The sequence below is a fragment of the Hypanus sabinus genome, chromosome 4, assembly GCF_030144855.1.
Source record: "Hypanus sabinus isolate sHypSab1 chromosome 4, sHypSab1.hap1, whole genome shotgun sequence".
Classification (NCBI taxonomy): Eukaryota; Metazoa; Chordata; class Chondrichthyes; order Myliobatiformes; family Dasyatidae; genus Hypanus; species Hypanus sabinus.
In genome coordinates this window covers 138180339-138200569 of record NC_082709.1, presented here as the reverse complement: position 1 = coordinate 138200569, position 20231 = coordinate 138180339, and the positions used below count along the sequence as shown (strand labels likewise).

The 20231-nt window shown below is 41.2% G+C and overlaps 1 protein-coding gene across 1 annotated transcript in view; it reads right to left on the bottom strand.

Annotated features, from left to right (window-relative positions):
* Window positions 1-20231, bottom strand: part of LOC132392165 (limbic system-associated membrane protein-like) — an 87599-nt gene that overhangs the window by 64342 nt on the left and 3026 nt on the right. The window contains exons 2-3 of the mRNA XM_059966014.1: window positions 17018-17152; window positions 15709-15829 (exon numbers count right to left, since the gene is read on the bottom strand). Coding sequence (XP_059821997.1) covers window positions 15709-15829; window positions 17018-17152 — 256 coding nt within the window. The remainder of the gene's footprint in view (window positions 1-15708; window positions 15830-17017; window positions 17153-20231) is intronic.

The following is a 20231-nucleotide window of genomic DNA, read 5'->3' as shown; positions in this document are numbered from 1 at the left end:
GGATTGGCTTTCTAACAGAAAACAGAGAGTTGGGATAAATGGTTTATTCTCAGACTGGCAGTTGGTGACTAGTGGTGTTCCACAGGGGTCGGTGTTGGGACCCCAACTCTTTATAATCTATATTAATGATTTGGAGAAAGGGACTAAGTGCAACGTATCGAAGTTTACTGATGACACAAAGATGGGAGGGAGTGTAATGAGTGCGGAGGACATTGAAACCCTGCAGGGGGACATAAGTAGGCTGAGTGATTGGGCAGACATTTGGCAGATGAAATATAATACTGACAAGTGTGAGGTCTTGCACTTTGGCAGGAAAAATAATAGAGCAAGTTATTATCTAAATAGAGAGAAACTGGAAAGTGCTTCTGTGCAAAGGGATCTGGGGGTCCTGGTGCAGGAAACACAAAAAGTTAGTATGCAAGTGCAGCAGGTGGTCAAGAAGGCCAATGGAATGCTGGCTTTTATTGCTAGGGGGATGGAGTATAAGAACAGGGAGGTCTTACTGCAGTTGTACCGGGTATTGGTGAGACCACACCTGGAGTACTGCGTGAGGTTCTGGTGTCCATATTTAAGAAAGGACATACTGGCTCTTGAGGCAGTGCAGAGAAGGTTCACTAGGTTAATTCCGGGGATGGGTGGGTTGACGTATGATGAGAGGTTGAGTAGATTGGGACTCTACTCATTGGAGTTCCGAAAAATGAGAGGAGATCTTATTGAAACATATAAGATTGTGAAGGGGCTTGATCAGGTGGATGCAGGGAGAATGTTCCCAATGATGGGTGAAACTAGGACTAGGGCTCATAATCTTAAAATAAGGGGATGCCATTCCAGGACTGAGATGAGGAGAAATTTCTTCACTCAGAGGGTAGTGGGGCTGTGGAATTTACTGCCCCAGAGAGCTGTGGAAGCTACTACACTCAATAAATTCAAAACAGAGATAGACATTTTCCTGGATAAAAATGGCATTAGGGGATACGGTGAGCGAGCAGGTAAGTGGACATGAGGCTAGGATTAGATCAGCCATGTGATCTCCTGGGCCAGTTTTTGATAGCCTGGATGGGTCGGAGAGGAATTTTCCAGAATTTTTCTCCTCAATGGGCAAATCGTTTTTTTTTTTCCCCGGGTGATCACATGGGTTTGGGCGGGATGAATAATAAAATAAAATGGACAGCATGGTGCCCTGTTGGTTGGCACTGTTTCCTTGTGGGATTCGGTGAAAACTAGAGTTAAGGTTGGACAGCCATGATCTTGTTGAATGGTGGAGCAGGCTTGAGGGGCCGAATGGCCTACTCCTGCTCCTATCTCTTATGTTCTTATGTTCTTATGTAAATGATGTGCTGAAACTGGAGAGGGTTCAAGGGATGATCACAAAAATGATTCCAGGATTGAATGGCTTGTTATATGAAGAGTGTTTGATGTCTCTGGGCCTCTATTCACTGGAATTCAGAAGAATGAGGGGTGACCTCATCAAAACCAATGGAATGGTTAAAGGCCTTGATAGAGTGGATGTGGATGTTTCCTGTGGTCAGTGAGTCCAAGACCAGAGAACACATCCTCAGAATAGAGGGGTGTCATTTTAGAACAGAGTTGAGGTGCAGTTTCTATAGTCAATGATTAGTGAACCTGTAGAATTCTTTGCCACAGGCAGCTGTGAATGGCAGGTCTTTATCTATATTTAATGTAGAGCTCAATAGATTCTTGATTTGCCAGGGTATGAAGGGATACAGGGAGAAGGTAAGTGATTGAGTCTGAGAAGAAAATTGGATCTGTCATGATCCAATGGCAGAGCAGATTTGATGGGCCAAATGGACTAATTCTTGCTCCTATGTCTTATGGTCTCATGGTCTTAAAGTAAGTTTGAATGTCATTTCGAGGATACAGAACTGAAGCCTGCAGGCATCCAACTCAGAACTTGTACTGGAGAAAAGATCACTCCTATAGGAATGGCATTCATAACTGCAAAATACAACAACCAACAAGCCACATCCACAAATTGAATGGAATAAGATGTACTGCATCTGCACCATACCACTCAGCTAGAAATGGTTTGCCAGACAGGTTTGCCTGAATCTAAAGAACACACTGTGAGCAATCTCAGAGGAATATGCAACACTGATACCGAATCAGAAGTTTGTCAAATTCATCCTTGCATAGTGCAACGCAGCACACTCCACAACCATCAACTTACCTGCTAAGCTGTTCCTGGATCATCCCTTGTGTACACAACTGGATCTGGTCAAACTCTCAGAAGGAGTATGCTGACCATTCAGCCTATACAAATAGAGAACTCCTCAAACAAAGTGTTTTGCTGATTCACTCCTGGACAAGTAGTCCTGGCAAGGGACTACAGAAGTGATCAAAAATGGTATTTGGAATGATTAAGGACAGAACTGGACTTCTCCCCTACGCAATGAAGATTGTGTCTGAAGTCATCTGGAGATGGCACATCAATCAATTGAAGAGTCAGCTGTTTGAGAAGAAGGATGGCCAGGGCAGTCAGAATGACTTCCTGCAGTCACTATAGCCACTATTGAAGAAGCCTCAAAATCTAATATTATTTCACAGCAACAAGTCTCATCTGCCAAGCAGAGTGAAATTCCTTGTCAGGAAAGGTGTTGTCCCACAAGATAAGAAATCTTCCATAGTGTTTAGATCTTTAGGCCTGAATGGGACAATTTAAAATTTACTATGCTGTGGATGTCTATATGGTAGCTATATTACATAATATACTGTGTGTATAGTTGAGATGCATTCTATATTGAGTTGGAGATTATAGCTAAGCATTTCAGTAATATTTAAGTAATTTTGTAAGTACAGTATATTGTTTGATAGAGCATTCTTTTTTTGTTTAAATAATTCAATATGGGCTTATGTAAAAGAATGTGAATTACATACGACATTACACCACCATGTTATATGTGCCCACCTCGCTAAAAGTAAAACTAAGAACATATGTGAGTTACCTTAGCTCCATGTTTTTCTTTCAATTATTTTTATGTTTTGGAGTTATAAAACATAACAGTGACCATAGCCTGCTAGATTTGAAGGCTAAATATAACAATAAAAAGAAAGAGTTCAATGGGATATTCAATCATAAATGGCCAGATTTTGAAAAAGAAAGAGTTAGAATAGCAGTATTTCTGGATAAAATCATGAAAGAAATGTACTGTGCTCACACAAAATGCCAGCAACAGGTCTTGATTCATTTTGAGATAAAAATCCATAAATGTGTAGAACTTATATTGTTGCTTAGAATATAAGCACTGCTACTATTCTATTATCATTGTCTTATGGACTTAGATATACAAATCACTGTACATCATGTCATGAGAAATTAAATACAAACCTCATTTTACATATCTGAGAGCATGCTTTTTAGTCATACACATCCACCTCCTACATCCTAACTACTTCATGATACAAAGTCCAAGGCTATCTTTGATTGTGTGTAGTTCTCTGTTAACATTTTCATACACAGAACCTAGTAAGTACCATATTCTAAGAAGAAGAAGAAGAAAAGAAATAAATTGAACCCTACATTACACAATTGCTATAACTAGGATTTGCCTGATGAATCTCAATACAACATTAGTGTCATTCTGCTTGGATTGTTATCCATGAGAACATAGAACAGTACAGCACCCGAACAGGGCCGTCAGCCCATGATGTTGTGCCAAATTAATTAAAGGAGCATTTAAATTCCTAACTAAACTACACAATGTCCATATCCCTCCATTATCTATGCACTCATGTTCCCATCCAAGAGTTTCTTAATAGCTCTATCATATTTCAACATAATCAAAGTTATGATCTAAGAATGAAGTATGTCATTTCCAGTACCCAACTACAAAGGAGAACAAAATAATTGTTAATCTGTCTCTGATCAGCACAAAAAAACAATAAGATAAAGAAAGTAGTAATTTAAAAATAGACAATAATCATAAGTACTTAGGATTCCTGGTAATTGTGCCATTGGTTAATCGGAGCAGTTGCTTGTTTGGGACAACACTTAAAGAACAAAAACAATTTGAGAAACTAGCTGGGATTCCCTTCATTTATTTGTGACACTATACTGCTTAATTGGAGCAGGAGACTATTGCCGAACAGTTTCCAACAAGCATCAGATGCATGCTCTTGTATAGCCATTAGACACTACACTGCACTTAGAGTGAGTGAACAGTTCCATAGTAGTATCAGTTGCATGCGCTTGTGTTGAAAAACAGTGATTTTTGTCACTGATAGTTGCTGAGAAATGAACAGTAAGACAATTCAGAACTGTTCTGTTCACTGCAGCTTCAAGTTCTTAGGCTTTGAGATGTCAGAAAAGGCCAGGAGTGAAAATGAAGCAATTTCACAACTTCAACGAGTTAGGGACTATGAAGAATTTCAAGGCATCAAACGTTATGTATGTTAGGCATAGAATTTCAATAATCTTGAATGTTACAAGGAAAATGAAGATTTGGAGGATACAATTGTCGAAAGCATTGTATGAAATCCATTATCTGCACTGGGTGTTTGCACTGATTTTATTAATTTACAGTCAATCAAAAGAATATGTGCACTGCATGAATTCCATCATTGATAATTATTAGGAACAAATGAACACTTTATAGTTCTGTAGTAGTATTCATAGTTTTCAAATTTGTTCTATAATTCTTTGAAATTCATAAATTCTTACTCAGTTAAATAGTAGTTTGTCTTTTTTATACCTTTTAACTATTTCCATGAAACCTCGGTTAATTGGGGCAGCTGCTTAATTGGGCCAAAATGTATTGGTCCTGATATGTCCCAATTAACTGGAATCCACTGGATATAAGAGTTTATGTACATATAATGATTGTATGTCTATAAAGTGATGCTAGGCAGAGGAGTTTCTGTACACAAGGTGACTCTGACAGGAAATGCCAACATAGTGGTGGTGGGGGGTGCGGAGATGTGTTTTAGTGGGTGATGGCATTGATCAGCATTACTGCTTGGGGACAGTAAATGTTGTTGAGTCTGGTGGTCCTGGCGTGGATGCTACATAGCCTTCTCTTTGGCAGTAATCAGAAAAACACTCCATGAGCAGGGTGGGTGGGATCCTTCATGACGTTGCTGGCCTTTTTCCAGTACCTTTCCGTATACATGTCCTTGATGGCAGGTCGGCTGGTGCCAGTGATGCATGAGGCAGTTTCGACTACCTGTTGTAGAGCCTTCCTGTCCACTGCAGTGCAGTTTTTGTGCAATGTAGTGATGCAGTACGTTAGGATGCTATATATTGTGCATAGGCAGAATTACTTGAGTATAGATGTGCATAGTCCAGCTGTCTTCAGCCTCCTAGGAAAGGAAAGTCGTTAGTAAGCTTTCCTGATTGTGTGAGATGTGTTCTGAGAGCATGAGAGGTTGTGCAACTTGTGTATTCCCATGAGTAAATTTTGAAACAATAATAGTTCGTTTAAGGTCTACGTTTATTGTTATGCATATATGATGCACGATAGCGGGCATTTATAACAAACAAGTATTTGACAAAACCTTTTACATCATTTCCACATTTGTTAACAACAGTGGTCTGTTAAGAGCTTATGGAATCATTCAAATATTCTTGTGCTATGTTTCTGGTAGATTTCACTCACAGAGTCATGAAGTCGCAGAGTTATAGAACACTACAGTATAGAAGCAGGTGCTATAGTCCATCTAGTCCATGTAAAACTATTAATCTGCCTAGTGCCATCAACCTGCAGCTAGACCATAACCTTTATACCCCTTGTTAGGGCGTATTCTGGATTTGTGGTATATAGCAAGCATTACTTTCAACAGCAACCAGTCTTCATACCTGAATGTGGATTGTAGATTGAGTTTACAATGCAGTCTTGAACAATGGTCTTCCTGGAGCTGCAGACTGGGACTGAATGCAAACTGGGAAACATCCATTTACCTGAGGTGTCTGAATGCAGCTTTAGAGACAGAGGTGACTAACACTCACTTTGGGCGTGTTGGTGTGATCTAGGTGTTTGAAACTCAGAGGAACATTATCAATGCATTGTAATTCTAGAAACTGTCCTGTTGTTACTTTTATTCTTGAACATATAAAATGTGATGTAATATTGGGTCAGGAGGACTCTGCTCCAAGTGTCTCCAGTATGATGTCTGCTTGTTTTGCTGAATAAAGACTTCTATATCCACCAGCTTCAATGTCTTTGTTCATAGTCACAATATTTGGGGGCTCATCTGGGATGTGTTTGTAACCTATCGTGTGGCCAGCGACCTCAGCATTCTAAGCGGGTGAGTATTTTTAAGATTAGCACTCACACTTGGATCTGTTCAGGTCGGTGACTACAGAATCGTGAAATATCACAAACACAGCGGAGAGCTGAACTGGTACATATAAAAATAGTGTGGTGTAAATGCATGCATGTGTCTTTATATAAGTGACTAGACATTTTTGTGTAACTTAGTGAGACAGGGCTATCATTTGTGAAGGGTAGTTACTGACCATTTGGGACACCAGTAGGGTGTGTGTATACTCATTCGGGAAAACCTGTATAGTAGCAGACTCATATGCCACTGTGTTTGTGTGTTTTAAGAATAAGTCTGTAACCCTGATGTAACGGTCCTTAAATTCAAAAGAATACAGCAGGTATTATGAGTTAAGATGCGCATAAGTGGCAGTACACAGACTATGCATACTCTGTAGTTTTTAAGTATGTACTGTTTAATTTTTAGCCATCATTTATATTTTGCCTTGTATGGGAATTAGTGTGGAGATATTTGAGGGAGATATTATACCCAGATATATTAATCAGGATGGTTACTGCAGTCAGCAAACATCAGGTGGAGAACCCTGACCAACCGTGCCAGCCCTTGACCTTGATTATGACCATCTATAAGCCCTTCATCCCTGGGAGAAGCAAAGTCAGAGCTGCACTCACTTAAAGTCACCTGAAGGAATCAAGAATTCTGTTGCAAGCTTGAGGAAATGGTCAAATTTCACCATATGCACCCCAAAGGAATGCAGTCAGCCCTCCTTATCCGCACAGGATTAGTTCCAGGACCCCTTGTGGATACCAAAAAACTCGGATGCTCAAGTCCCTTATTTAACCTATCTTAGTTCAGTGGACCTTAGGACCCAGCAGAGCCCCGGACCTAATTTAATCTGTCTCTGTGCAGTGGACTTTAAGACCCAGTGGATCTCTGAATCCACAGTGTTTCTGTTCATGAAAATAATCACGATCACAATTGAAAACAAAGTGGAAATAATAAAGTGATCAGAAAGAGTTGAAACGCCATTGGTCATTGGAAAAGCGTTTAGGCTACAGTCAGTCAATAATTGGAACAATTTTAAAGGATAAAGTGAGAAAGGCCCTGCCCTGATGAAAGCTACAATTCTACTAAGCAACGCAGTGGCTTAATTATTGAAATACAGATGTTTTTTAAGTGTTTTATATGCATAGAAAGGTAAAATATATACTATATACTAAAACAAACATTTGACTAACTGACGCTAAATAATACCAGATGTACCTGTTCTGACTTAGTAAGAGAACTTCTGTTTTTTTTGATCCCGATCCACAATAACCTGTGCACATCCTCCCGTAACCTTTAAATCATCTCTAGATGATTTATAGATGATAGATAGTTGTTATATTGCATTGTTAAGGGAATAATGACAAGAAAAAAAGTCTATACATGCTTGAACAACAAGTGCTGGAAGTGCACTTCCGGGTCTCATCGATTCGCAGTTGGTTGAATTTGCGCATGTGGAATTCGCGGATAAAGACGGCCGACTGTACACATGTTGGTAAAAGCGAAGTGCCCAAGGAATATGTGGGACAGAATGACCCACAGAGTGCAGGATGTTACATGGGCAACTAGAGAGAACACCAGCAATGAATAGAAATATCGCTTCTTTAAAGGGGAAGTGAGGCAGCGACTGGGGGAAGGTGAGAAGTAACTGGGGAATGATAACATCAGTAGTTTGGAGAGTTGGTGAGCCTGCCATGGATATTGCAGAGTGTAAATATTGAGGAGGAAGGTAAAACTGCGCAGGCGCGGGTGACGTCAGCGGCGAGCGCGGGCTTTAAAAAGAGGCCCACTTTCAGGAGCGGGCAGCTTTGGTGCAGGCAGTGGAGTGCATGGGAGCAGAGAGCTGGGCTTTGGCTCAGTGGGCTTCAGTGCAAGGGGACTTCGCTGAGAGGAAATCAGTGAGTCTGAGTACGTGCTTGCTGAGGTAAAAAAGGTAAGGTCAGTAGGTACGTTTTTCATTTATTCTGACTAATCCGGGATCTGGCAATGGGGGAGACAGTTAGAGCAGTGGTGTGCTCCGTATGCAGTATGTGGGAGGTCAGGGTCAACACAGTTGTCCCTGATGACCACACCTGCAAAAGGTACATCCAGCTGCAGCTCCTATCAGCCCGAGTTAGGGAATTGGAGCAGGAGCAGGATGAACTACGGATCATTCAGGAGGCAGAGGCAGAGAGAGCTAAGAGTTATTGGGAGGTAGTCACACCGAAAAGACAGGAGGCAGGCAAATGGGTGACAGTCAAAAGAGGCAGGGGGAACAGACAGAGAGAGCAGAGCACCCCTGTGGCCGTACCCATCAACAATTAGTACACCGTTTTGGATACTGTTGGTGGGGATGACCTACCAGGAACAAGCTGCAGTGGTACTGTCTCTGGCACTGAGGTTGGACCCTCGACTAGGAAGGGGAGGAGGGAAGAGAAGAGAGCAGTAGTGATAGGGGATTCTATAGTCAGGTGGGCGGATAGGAGATTTTGTGGGGAAGATTGGGAGTCTTGGATGGTATGTTGCCTCCCTGGTGCCGGGGTCCGGGACATCTCAGATCGGGTGCAGGTTATTCTCGAGAGGGAGGGCAATAACTCAGATGTTGTGGTCCATGTAGGGACCAATGACGTGGGTAGGATGAGTGATGGGGTCCTGCGTAGTGAGTTCAGGGAGTTAGGTGCGAAGCTGAAGGGCAGGACCTCCAGGGTAACAATCTCAGGATTGCTATCTGTGCCACATGCAAGTGAGGCAAGGAACAGAAGGATTATACAGATTAATACGTGGCTGAGAGGATGGTGCAGGAGGGAGGGCTTCAGGTTTTTAGATAATTGGGCTTTGTTCCAGGGAAGGTGGGGTCTGTTCCGACGGGACAGTTTACATCTGAACTGGAGTGGTACTAACATTCTTGCAGGAAAATTTGCTAGTGCTTCTCGGGGGGAGGGTGTTTAAACTAAATTTGCAGGGGGCAGGGATCCAGAATGTGAAAGAGGATAGCAAGATGAAGAATAAAGGACAGGTGGGGACTATGGGGACTACACGGTTCTGGAATATTAAGTGTGTAGTAGAGAAAGGTGAGGCAGAACAAGTGATAAGGAGGAGACATTTACAGAGGGATGGTCTGACGGAACATGGAGTTAAATGTGCAGAAAAAATAAGTAAACTTAGGAAGGACAACAGAATTCAAGGGGCGTATAGCCCGATGGGAGTTCGGGGAGCTGGGTTAAGCACAATAGGCAGCAATTTAAACAGAGAGAGGAGAAATGGGCTAAAAATTATATATCTGAATGCACGAAGCATCAGAAATAAGGTGGATGAGCTTGAAGCTCAGGTGTGAATGGGTAACTATGATGTCGTTGGGATAATGGAGGGCTGCAGGGAGATCAGACCTGGGAAATGAATGTACAAGAGTATACGTGCTATCGTAGGGACAGAAATGTGGGCAGAGGGGGTGGGGTGGCCCTGTTGGTGAGGAATGAGATTCAATCCTTTGCAAGGGGGGGGGGACATAGGATCAGGAGAAGTAGAGTCTGTGTGGATAGAACTGAGGAACAGTAAGGGCAAAAAGACCCGAAAGGCTGTTGTTGGCAGGCTACCAAACAGTAGCATGAATATTGGATGCAAGTTGAATAGGGAGTTAACATTGGCATGTGACAAAGGTAATGTCGCAGTAGTTAAGGGGGATTTCAACATGCAGGTGAACTGGGAGAATCAGGTTGGTGCTGGGACCCAGGATAGGCAGTCTGTAGAGTGCCTATGGGATGCATTCTTGGAACAGCTTGTACGAGAGCCGACCAGGGACAAGGCTATTCTGGATTTAGTGTTGTGTAATGAACAGGATTTGATAAGCAATCTTGAAGTAAAGGAACCATTAGGAGGTAGTGACCACAATATGGTAAGTTTTTATCTGCAATTTGAGAAGAATAAGGGCAGCTCGGAGGTGTCAGTGTTGCAGCTGAACAAAGGAGACTATGGAGCCATGAGGGAGGAGCTGGCCAAAGTTAAATGGACGGATATCCTAGCAGAAAAGACAGTGGAACAGCAATGGCAGGTATTCTTGGGAATAATGAACAAGCTGCAAAATCAGTTCATCCCCCGGAGAAGGAAGGATTCAAAGGGGGGAAAGGGGCCACAGTGGTTGACAAAGGAAGTCAGAGATTGCATAGCATTAAAAAAAAGGAAGCATGATAGAGCTAAGGTGAGTGGGAGGACAGATGATTAGGAAATTTTTAAGGAACAACAGAACTTAACTAAAAAGGCAATACGGGGAGAAAAAATGAGGTACGAATGCAAGCTAGCCAGGAATATAAAAAGGAGGATAGCAAAAGTTTTTTTAGGTATGTGAAGAGAAAGAAAATAGTTAAGAACAATGTTGGGCCCCTGAAGATTGAATTGGGTGAAATTGTTATGGGAAACAGAGAAATGGCAGAAGAACTTAATAAGTACTTTAGATCTGTCTTCACCAGGGAGGACACAAGCAATCTCCCAGATGTATGGATGGGCCAGGGTCATAAGATATCAGAGGAATTGAGACAGATTGACATTAGGAAAGAAACTGTGATGAGTAGACTGATAGGACTGAAGGCTAATAAATCCCCGGGTCCAGATGGTCTGCATCCTAGGGTACTAAAGGAGGTGGCTCTGGAAATTGCGGATGCATTGGTAATCATTTTCCAATGTTCCTTAGATTCAGGATCAGTTCCTGAGGATTGGAGAATGGCTAATGTTAACCCACTTTTTAAGAAAGGAGGGAGGGAGAAAACATAGAACTATTGTCCTGTCAGCCTAACATCAGTAGTGGGGAAGATGCTAGAGTCCATTATTAAAGATGAAATAGTGGCATATCTAGATAGCAGTGATAGGATTGGGCCGAGCCAGCGTGGATTTACCAAGGGCAAATCATGCTTGACTAATTTATTGGAGTTTTTCGAGGATGTAACCAGGAAGTTAGACAACGGAGATCCAGTGGATGTAGTGTACCTCGATTTTCAGAAGGCATTTGATAAGGTCCCATATAGGAGATTGGTGGGTAAAATCAAAGCTCATGGCATTGGGGGGAAGATATTGACATGGATAGAAAACTGGTTGGCAGATAGAAAGCAAAGGGTAACGGTGAATGGGTGTTTCTCGGAATGGCAGGTGGTGACTAGTGGGGTGTCACAGGGCTTGGTATTGGGACCACAGCTATTTATGATTTACATCAATGATTTAGATGAAGGCATTGAGAATAACATCAGCAAGTTTCCTGATGATACTAAACTGGGTGGCAGTGTGACATGTGATGAGGATGTTAGGAGAATTCAGGGTGACTTGGATAGGCTGGGTGAGTGAGCAGATACTTGGCAGATGATGTTTAATGTGAATAAGTGTGAGGTTATCCACTTTGGGAGTAAGAACAGGAAGGCAGATTATTATCTGAATGGTGTAAAGTTAGGTAAGGCAGAAATACAAAGAGATCTAGGAGTCCTTGTTCATCAGTCACTGAAGGTGAATGAGCAAGTGCAGCAGGCAGTGAAGAAGGCTAATGGAATGTTGGCCTTTATTACAAAGGGAATTGAGTACAAGAGCAAGGAAATCCTCTTGCATTTGTACAGGGCCCTGGTGAGACCATGCCTGAAGTATAGTGTACGGTTTTGGTCTCCAGGGTTAAGGAAGGACATCCTGGCTGTAGAGGAAGTGCAGTGAAAATTCACAAGGTTAATTCATGGGATGTCCGGACTGTCTTACACAGAGAGGTTAGAGAGACTGGGCTTGTACACGCTGGAATTAAGGAGATTGAGAGGGGATCTGATTGCAACATATAAGATTATTAAGGGATTGGACAAGATAGAGGCAGGAAATATGTTCCAGATGCTGGGTGAGTCCAGTACCAGAGGGCATGTTATGAGAATAAGGGGTAGGTCATTTAGGACAGAGTTAAGGAAAAACTTCTTCTCCCAGAGAGTTGTGGGGGTCTGGAATGCACTGCCTCGGAAGGCAGTGGAGGCCAATTCTGTGGATGCTTTCAAGAAGGAGCTAGATAGGTATCTTATGGATAGGGGAATCAAGGGATATGGGGACAAGGCAGGAATTGGGTATTGATAGTAGATGATCAGCCATGATCTCAGAATGGCGGTGCAGGCTCGAAGGGCCGAATGGTCTACTTCTGCACCTATTGTCTATTGTCTATTGTATGAGGAGTATTCAGAACTGGATAATCTAGGGAGGGATGAAAATGCTGAAGGAAGGCCTGAGAGCCCACTAGAAAGTTTTAGGTTTGGAGATGGCGTAGGATCGACTTACTCTGCGATAGTATCATGAGCCCATGAGATAGACTAGAGGAAGGAAAAGAAGTCATAAAGTGGCTGAAGTGAATGTAGCTGCTTTGACGTCACAGAGGACTTGATTAAAGTGCAAGCAAGCAGGACATCTGGCCAGGAACTGCTGGAATAGACATGGAAGGGTTGAGGAGATGATTCGTTACAGCTGTGGCTTCTCAGGCCAGGGTTGGAGGCAGTGTCCTGAAAGAAGAGGAAAGTGTGAGAATCACTCACCAAAGCAAACAGAATCCACAGCAGCACCCTCTCCTTCTGATTTTGACTGCTGACCTTATTACAGAGCTGGTGAGGCCAGGCAAACAGCTGACGGCAGCCTCTATTGCCAGTGGTGGTTATCCATGGATGTACACAGGAGGTCTATTAGAGGTGTGAAATCTTAGTGGAATTGGATCATCAGTATCAATAATGAATCTGAAGAGGTAGCAGTGATTAAAGTAAAGGTTCAACAAAAAGGGAGCAGAAAAGGAAGAAGTGGACAGACGTTAGTGTGAGAGGGCAGCAGAAGACCAGAAGCAACAGAAATTACAAGAGTACAGGAAGAAACTACAAATGTCAAATTAGTAGGATGGAGATGTGAAGGACCACTTTAACCAGGGTAACACATTAAGAGATCTGGCAAAGCAGCAACAACATATAGCAGATTAGAGAGAGCCAGAGGGAGAGAAGATAACTCTTCCGTAGCCAGGTGACCAAGCCATGGCAAGAGAACTGACTGAAATGACAGGTTTCACTCCCAGGTGAATAGGATGACCGTATTGGTGTACACTCCTAGAAACACTGGACTCAAGTTAAGCCATATGACTCACCTTCTTGTTGCCCTCACAGACACAGCAAGAGATCAAGCTTACCACATAACAGTGTCCTAGCAGAGAACCTAAGTGACGAATACCAGCTGGCTGTATCAGGCCTGACCACCCCCGAAGGAAGTATACCCACAGCAAATGGAAAAGCAAAAGACTCCGAGAAAGTGTGACAGCGAGCTGTGAATAGCACATTGAAGTACAACGGTAACTGTACTCTGTAATGAAGGCTGGTTGCAGAAGGTAGGTGATCAGTTGTATAACACAGAAAAGAAAAAAATACTGGGGAAAATAGATGGGAAGGGATTTAAGTTACAGCAGGGACATCAGGTTCCATAACGGCGATGGCCATGGCAGACAGAGAAAGAGAAGAAATTACACACAGCATCTGAAGTCAGGCTTCTCATCCTGAATGGGTGGTGAAGACAAATGAGTTGGGCCCTTTCAGTGGTTGGGCTACTGATCAAATAGACAGTCCAGAAGGGGGTGCCACCGGGGAGAGGTCCTTGAAGTCATTTGAATAGAGACCACCCCAACCCCTCCAGTACATTGATGAGAGCCAAGGCTTGGGTCTTAATTGTTGCCTGCGAGCCTAATACAGCTACCTTGCTAGTTACCTTGACTGGAGAGTAACCACTAAAGGCCACTGTTGAGTCTTAGCTATCAGAGAATGGGGGTGGGTGGGGGGCAAAGATAAAGAATGTGATTAAACTGCAATTGGCCAGTAGGGAAGGAAGCAACAGTCATACAAAGGGCAAAGCTGCACTTTAAAGACTGTTGGTCAAATTCCTGCTTAGTGATTTGTAGGTAATCATCAGGAATGATAGTGTAGATGTGGATGCACATAGGGATATGATAGGTAATTGGGGAAGAGGATCCAAACTACAAGGTATTTTTGCTGCACTACTTGACTAGATCCCCAGTTAAGCATCAAAATGATTTTTGTTTGGGATGGACAAGAGGAGGGACTGTTAGGGTGTGCACCGGAGTGATGATATATAACAAATATTAATTTCAACAACAACCAGTTTTCAGACCTGACTATGGATTGTAGATTGAGTTTAAAAAAAGAGCCAAAAACAATGGTCTTCCTGGAGCTGCAGATTTGGGTTAATTGCTAACCAAGAATCATCCATTTCACTGAGGTGTCTGCAGTATGATGCTGGCTTTTTTTGCTGAATAAAAAATTCTATATTCCCCAGCTTCAGTGACTCTCCAGTGGCATAACATTCACAGTCATAACATTTGGGGGATCATCAGTCACAACACCTCCCATCCATGTACCTACCCAAATTTCTCTTTAAATTTTAAATTAAACCTGTATCCACCAACTCTGCTGGCAGCTCATTCCATATTCTCACCACCCTCATGTTCCTCTTAAACATTTCACCGTTCACCTTTTACCCATGACCTCTAATTTTAGTCTCACTCAACCTCTGTGGAAAAAGCCAGCTTGCATTTAGCCTATCTATACCCCTCATTATTTTGCATACCTTCATCAAATCTTCCCTCATTCTTCTACCCTCTAGGGAATTAAGTCCTAACCTATTCAATCTTTCCCTATAACTCAAGCCCCCCAAGTAAATTTTGTAAACAGCCTTGTAAGTTTTCTTTGCACTCTTTCAATCTTATTGACATCTTCCCTGTAGGTAGGTAACAATTCTCAAAATTAGGCCTCACCAACATCCTATACAACTAAAGCATAGCATCTCAAGGCCTATGCTCAATACTTTGATTTATGAAGAGCAATGTGCCAAAAGCTCTTTTTAAAGACTCTATCTACCTGTGATGCCACTTGCAAGGAATTATGGATCTGTATTCCCAGATCTCTCTGTTCTACAGTAATGCTCAGTGCCCTACCACTCATTGTGTAAATTTTACTCTGATTTGACCTCCACTTAACTGTATTAATTTCCATCTGGCATGTTACAGTCTATTTATCCAGCAGGTCCAGACCCCGCTGCAAGCTTGTCCACAATTACATGCATGTACATGGACAAAGGCATTAGATTGTTTTAAGTTTGTCAGAAAGAAGAAATTCTTTAAACTGCATTTATAACAAAACTAAGCAGCCAATCTAATAGACCGTAACAATATACTACATGGCACATACTTTCTCAAAGGAAATTTAATTCCAACACCTATGTAAGTGTTTTATTATTTCCTTGGTTTTTGTTAGTTCAAGATCATTCCACTGTTCAGCAGAAAGCCCAGAAAATACTCTTGGGTTCTTTTTTAAAGTATTATATATGCAAGGTAATTTCCAATGTCACGCATCACAACTTAGTAATTCATCTCCTGTTTGGGACCTTGTCATAGCTGAGGTCACTCACCGCTTGTCTTCCTTGTACCACTCAAAATCTGCCGGTGGAACAGCAGAAACCTCACAGTGAAGCATCCCAGTACGGCCCACCGCAACGTCTGCACTTTGGGCATATTTAATAGCAGGAGCATCTGTAAAGCAAGATGGATTCAGAAGTGGAGAACTGCAATAAAAATGAACAAATATACTATGATGTTTTGCTTGCCACTGTGCTAAATAATGTTACTTTTAATCTGGACATGAGAAATTTCAATTATGGGATGTAAATGCTAATGCAAATTATTTTAAATACATTTTAATATGAAATAATCATTAGTTACATTTAAATATGCTACCACTTCCATAAATTAGAAGTCAGTGGAGCTTTTATTGATTTTGCTAATTTCCTGGCAATAACATTGGAGATTTTTTTTTACAGAAAACCAGGATTCATAGCAGCAGAGACCTGCAAGTTGTACATCCCTTGCCCATAATTTTCTCCACACCTCAATGAATAATCAGACTGGGGTGAAGCACGATTTTCCAAGATATATTCACATTAAATGTATTGAATTGAACATCCTCCATTGCAATGTTGAAAGGATCGCAAAGGGTAGTTGAAAAACTGCTGTAATTTTTTGCAGCATTATTATTATTTTTAAAAATTATATTTAGTGATACAGCATGGAGTGGGGTCTTTGAGCCATGCCGCAGAACTTGCAACAAACCAGATTAACCATAACCTAATAATGGGACAACTTACAATTTATATATCTACATAGTACATCTCTGGACTGTGGGAGGAAACCAGGTTACCTGTGGAAAACCACACATTCTACAGGCTCCTTACAGAATGGCGCTGGAACTGAACTCCAGAACACCCCGAGCTATAATAGTGTCATACTAACCATGATGCTGATTGTACTGGTAATGTTTCACATTATTATCAGATCTATCATTCATAATTAGCCAGATTTAGTTGGCCTTCAGAACTCTGTACATCAAAAAATCTAACAGAATGAACAATTATGTATTATATCAATTCTTTATAGGCTGATCAATAGCAGGAAATCATGTATAATTCATATCAGATTCAGCAATATTAATTTATAGGAATTTTAATTATGTTTCTAGTCACTATTTTTGGGTGAGTTGCTGCAGTTATCAAGTTGATGAATATAAGCTATCAAACGCTGTAAAAAACGTCTTTTTAATACTTCACTTAATCAGTTCTATTTTTAGGGCAACAACGTGCTAATCAATTATTAAGCATAGACAAGATTATGTCTCATTTCAGAAGATAAGAAGGATCAAAGAGAAAAGTTTTCTAAACAACTTACAATTGACAGTGATGTGGACTTGTTTCTCATCAGGAGAAGCAACTTCATTGGCAGCTCTGCATTGGTAAGCACCTGCTTGGTACCTGTTGATCATAAAGATTTCCAGATATTCCTCTTCCTCTTCAATTTCCTTGGCTAAAATGGAGATAAAAACATGTCTTCAGTATTGATTCAACATCGGCAATGAAGTGTAATATTAGAAGGGAACAATATTGCCCAGTAATAAATGAACCCCACATTTATCATACTAGATCCAGCATCCTTGTATAATTCCCTTTGTATCATTACTGTGATATACTGTAAGTTTCTATAGGCACTTTGCATGGTGTAGTGAGGCACCTGTGAAATGGTGAAATAAATCACACTATATTCAGCGGCCACTTCAGAATGTACAACTGTTCACAAATATCCAATTAGCCAATCATGTGGTGGCAACTTAATGCATAAAAACATGCAAACATGGTCAGGAGGTTCAGTTGTTGTTCAGACCAAACATCAACATGGGGAAAAAATGTGATCTAATTGACTTTGACCATAGAATATTTGTTAGTGCTTGACAGAATACTAACAAAACAGTTAGTATCCTAATCTCCTAGGACTTTCATGCCTAAGAATGTCTAGAGTTTACAAAGAACGGTGCAAAAACAAACAAAGAAATCTATAAGTAGCTGTTCTGAGGAAGAAAATACTTTGCTAATGATGGAGGTCAGAGGAGAATGACCAGACAGATTCAACCTGATAGGAAGCAACAGTAATTCAAATAACCTTGTGGTATGGCAGTGGTGTGCAGAAGAGCATCTCTGAATGTAAATGTTGAACTTTGAAGTGGATGTACTACAGCAGTAGAAGACCACAAACACACAATCGGTAGCCATTTCATTAGGTACAGAAGGTACCTACTAGTGATGAGTGTATAGTGCTTTGCAGAATTGAACAACACCTATATTGGCTGAGGTCTGAGAATTTAGCTTGGTTGAGGCTAGGATAATTTTATACCTCTATGCTCCAGTTGGGTGATACTGAACTGGAGCAGAGTTACATTGAATGTTATTGCAGTTTGCTACCACTTACTCGGGGGGTTAAATTCCAGGCATCTATAGTTAAATATCACATGTCTCAGTTGAAGTAAGAATCATATTATTCAAAACTTGATATGGTTGTGATCTTGGTATAGTTGTGATCTCATACACATTAAAGGTGCTACTAAGCAGCAAATAGTATAAACAACAGTCAACTTAATCACCTGAAGCAGAAAAAAAAAACATTTGAGGAAACTTAAAGATTAAAAATAAAATCAGTAAGCAGTGGTGAATGATAATTCTTTACTCCTGCTTAACCTGAGATCAACTTCATTATTGAAGACCATAATTCTCACTGTTTACAATTGTACCACCACCTCCCAGCGATATGGGACATCTTATATTGAATAAGATGCCAGTTAAACACCAACCAGTCTTCTCCTCTATCAGTGCTGTGATAACTCTTCTAATTTTGATTTATTTCCCCAGATGTTATTGCAAGGGACTACAGAGGATATTGTGGACTAGAGTTGCCTTTGTCATATTTTGTGTGTTAATTATAGCATTCTTTGTTGTTGTATTTTGCCACCAGTTACTTGAGCAGTTAAATACCATTCATCTGCAGCTGAAGTATAGATCATATATTTAAAACTCGTTTTTACTTCCTAAAGAACAGTGGTGACCGAAATAAGCTTTTGCAAAAAAAAAACTGTTATGATGATGATGATAATGCTTATTATTTGTCCTAATTAATTAAATTAATTAATTTAAAATCCCACCATTCCACTAACAGGATTTCAATATTTCTCTCTGGATTATAAACCCTATAACTACTACCACCATGATATTGCAGCTCCAGGACCTGTGCAGTTCGTTTGGTCATAAAAACTGGATACATTCAATAGACATCTGAGTTCCATAGATATTCCAAGAGAAGAAATACTTAAGATGATGGTTCCCTCAAAATCATCTATAGTTAGAAAATGTTCAACATTTAAAGAAATAGAAAAAATGGGACTTTCATTATTACAGCAGAATTGCTTTGCTGCTTTTAACTTAAAGCGTACTGCAAGCTTCTCTGATGTAAGATAAAACGGTGACAACAAAAGCCTGAGATGAGAAAAGCTATTTCAGTGTACTCAGCTGTATACATTGCAACCTTCTTAACAGAGCATGGTTCTACAGTTTTGTCTGTCTGCAGTGTGATATTTTGTGCCGGCTTCATGTCAAGGTACAAGATTCAGGTTTATTTATCCCAAGTAAGTCCATCGAAAGGTATACTGATATACATCATTTATGTCAACCACCAACACACCTGAGGGTGTGCCAGGGGCAGCCTGCAAGTGTCACTACATATTTCAATGCCAACATAGCAAGCTGACAATGCTTGGCAGAACAACATAGAACAAAACAAGCATCAAAACAACAACAGAAAAACAAGCCCTGTTCCTCCCTTACCTCCATGTGTATACACAGTGCTTTAATCAGAGGACAAGCCTTCAGCTGCCAGCAGACTTTGACTCAGGCCTGCAGACACTAGGTTTTAACCTCTCCAGCGGACTCACAGAGATCTGCACACTTGGCTTTGACCTATGGACCTCAACTTCTGATTTGACCCCCGAGCTTTGATCCTCAGCATTCATCCCAGGACATCTCAATCACAGAACATTAGGCCTCAAACTCCTAGCTCACTGATCATGGGACTCTGAACACTGGGCTTCAGCTCCAGTCATATAAATTTGTGAATCCCGCGGATGACTGGACTCCTCTCCTCAAGCCCACATGGAACTTTGACTCCGGAATCTGCCAAGTTGTTGGCGGGGCCTTTTTCCTCTTTCTGCCAGTCCAACATTCAACATCCAGTTACACAGCTAGCCTTTGAATGCCAAACAAAGTCTTAACCTCCTCCCTGGCCTTTTATTCCCCAAAATCCTGTCCCTAGACTGTAACCTGACCCTAAACCCCTCTCTGTCACAAAGCAATCTTTACAAATCTAAAAAAATAAGAAACAAGGAGATCTGAGTCACAATTCAGCAAAGTTCCCTACTCAGTGTTATCTTGGATCAAAGACCATCTTGTCTCAGCCTTCAGCCCTCTCTTCACAAATAACCAAACTGCTAGGTCACCCAATTATACTAATAACATCCTAAGAGTAACTTGATGTCACATACTGAAATAGTGAAAACAATTTGGGG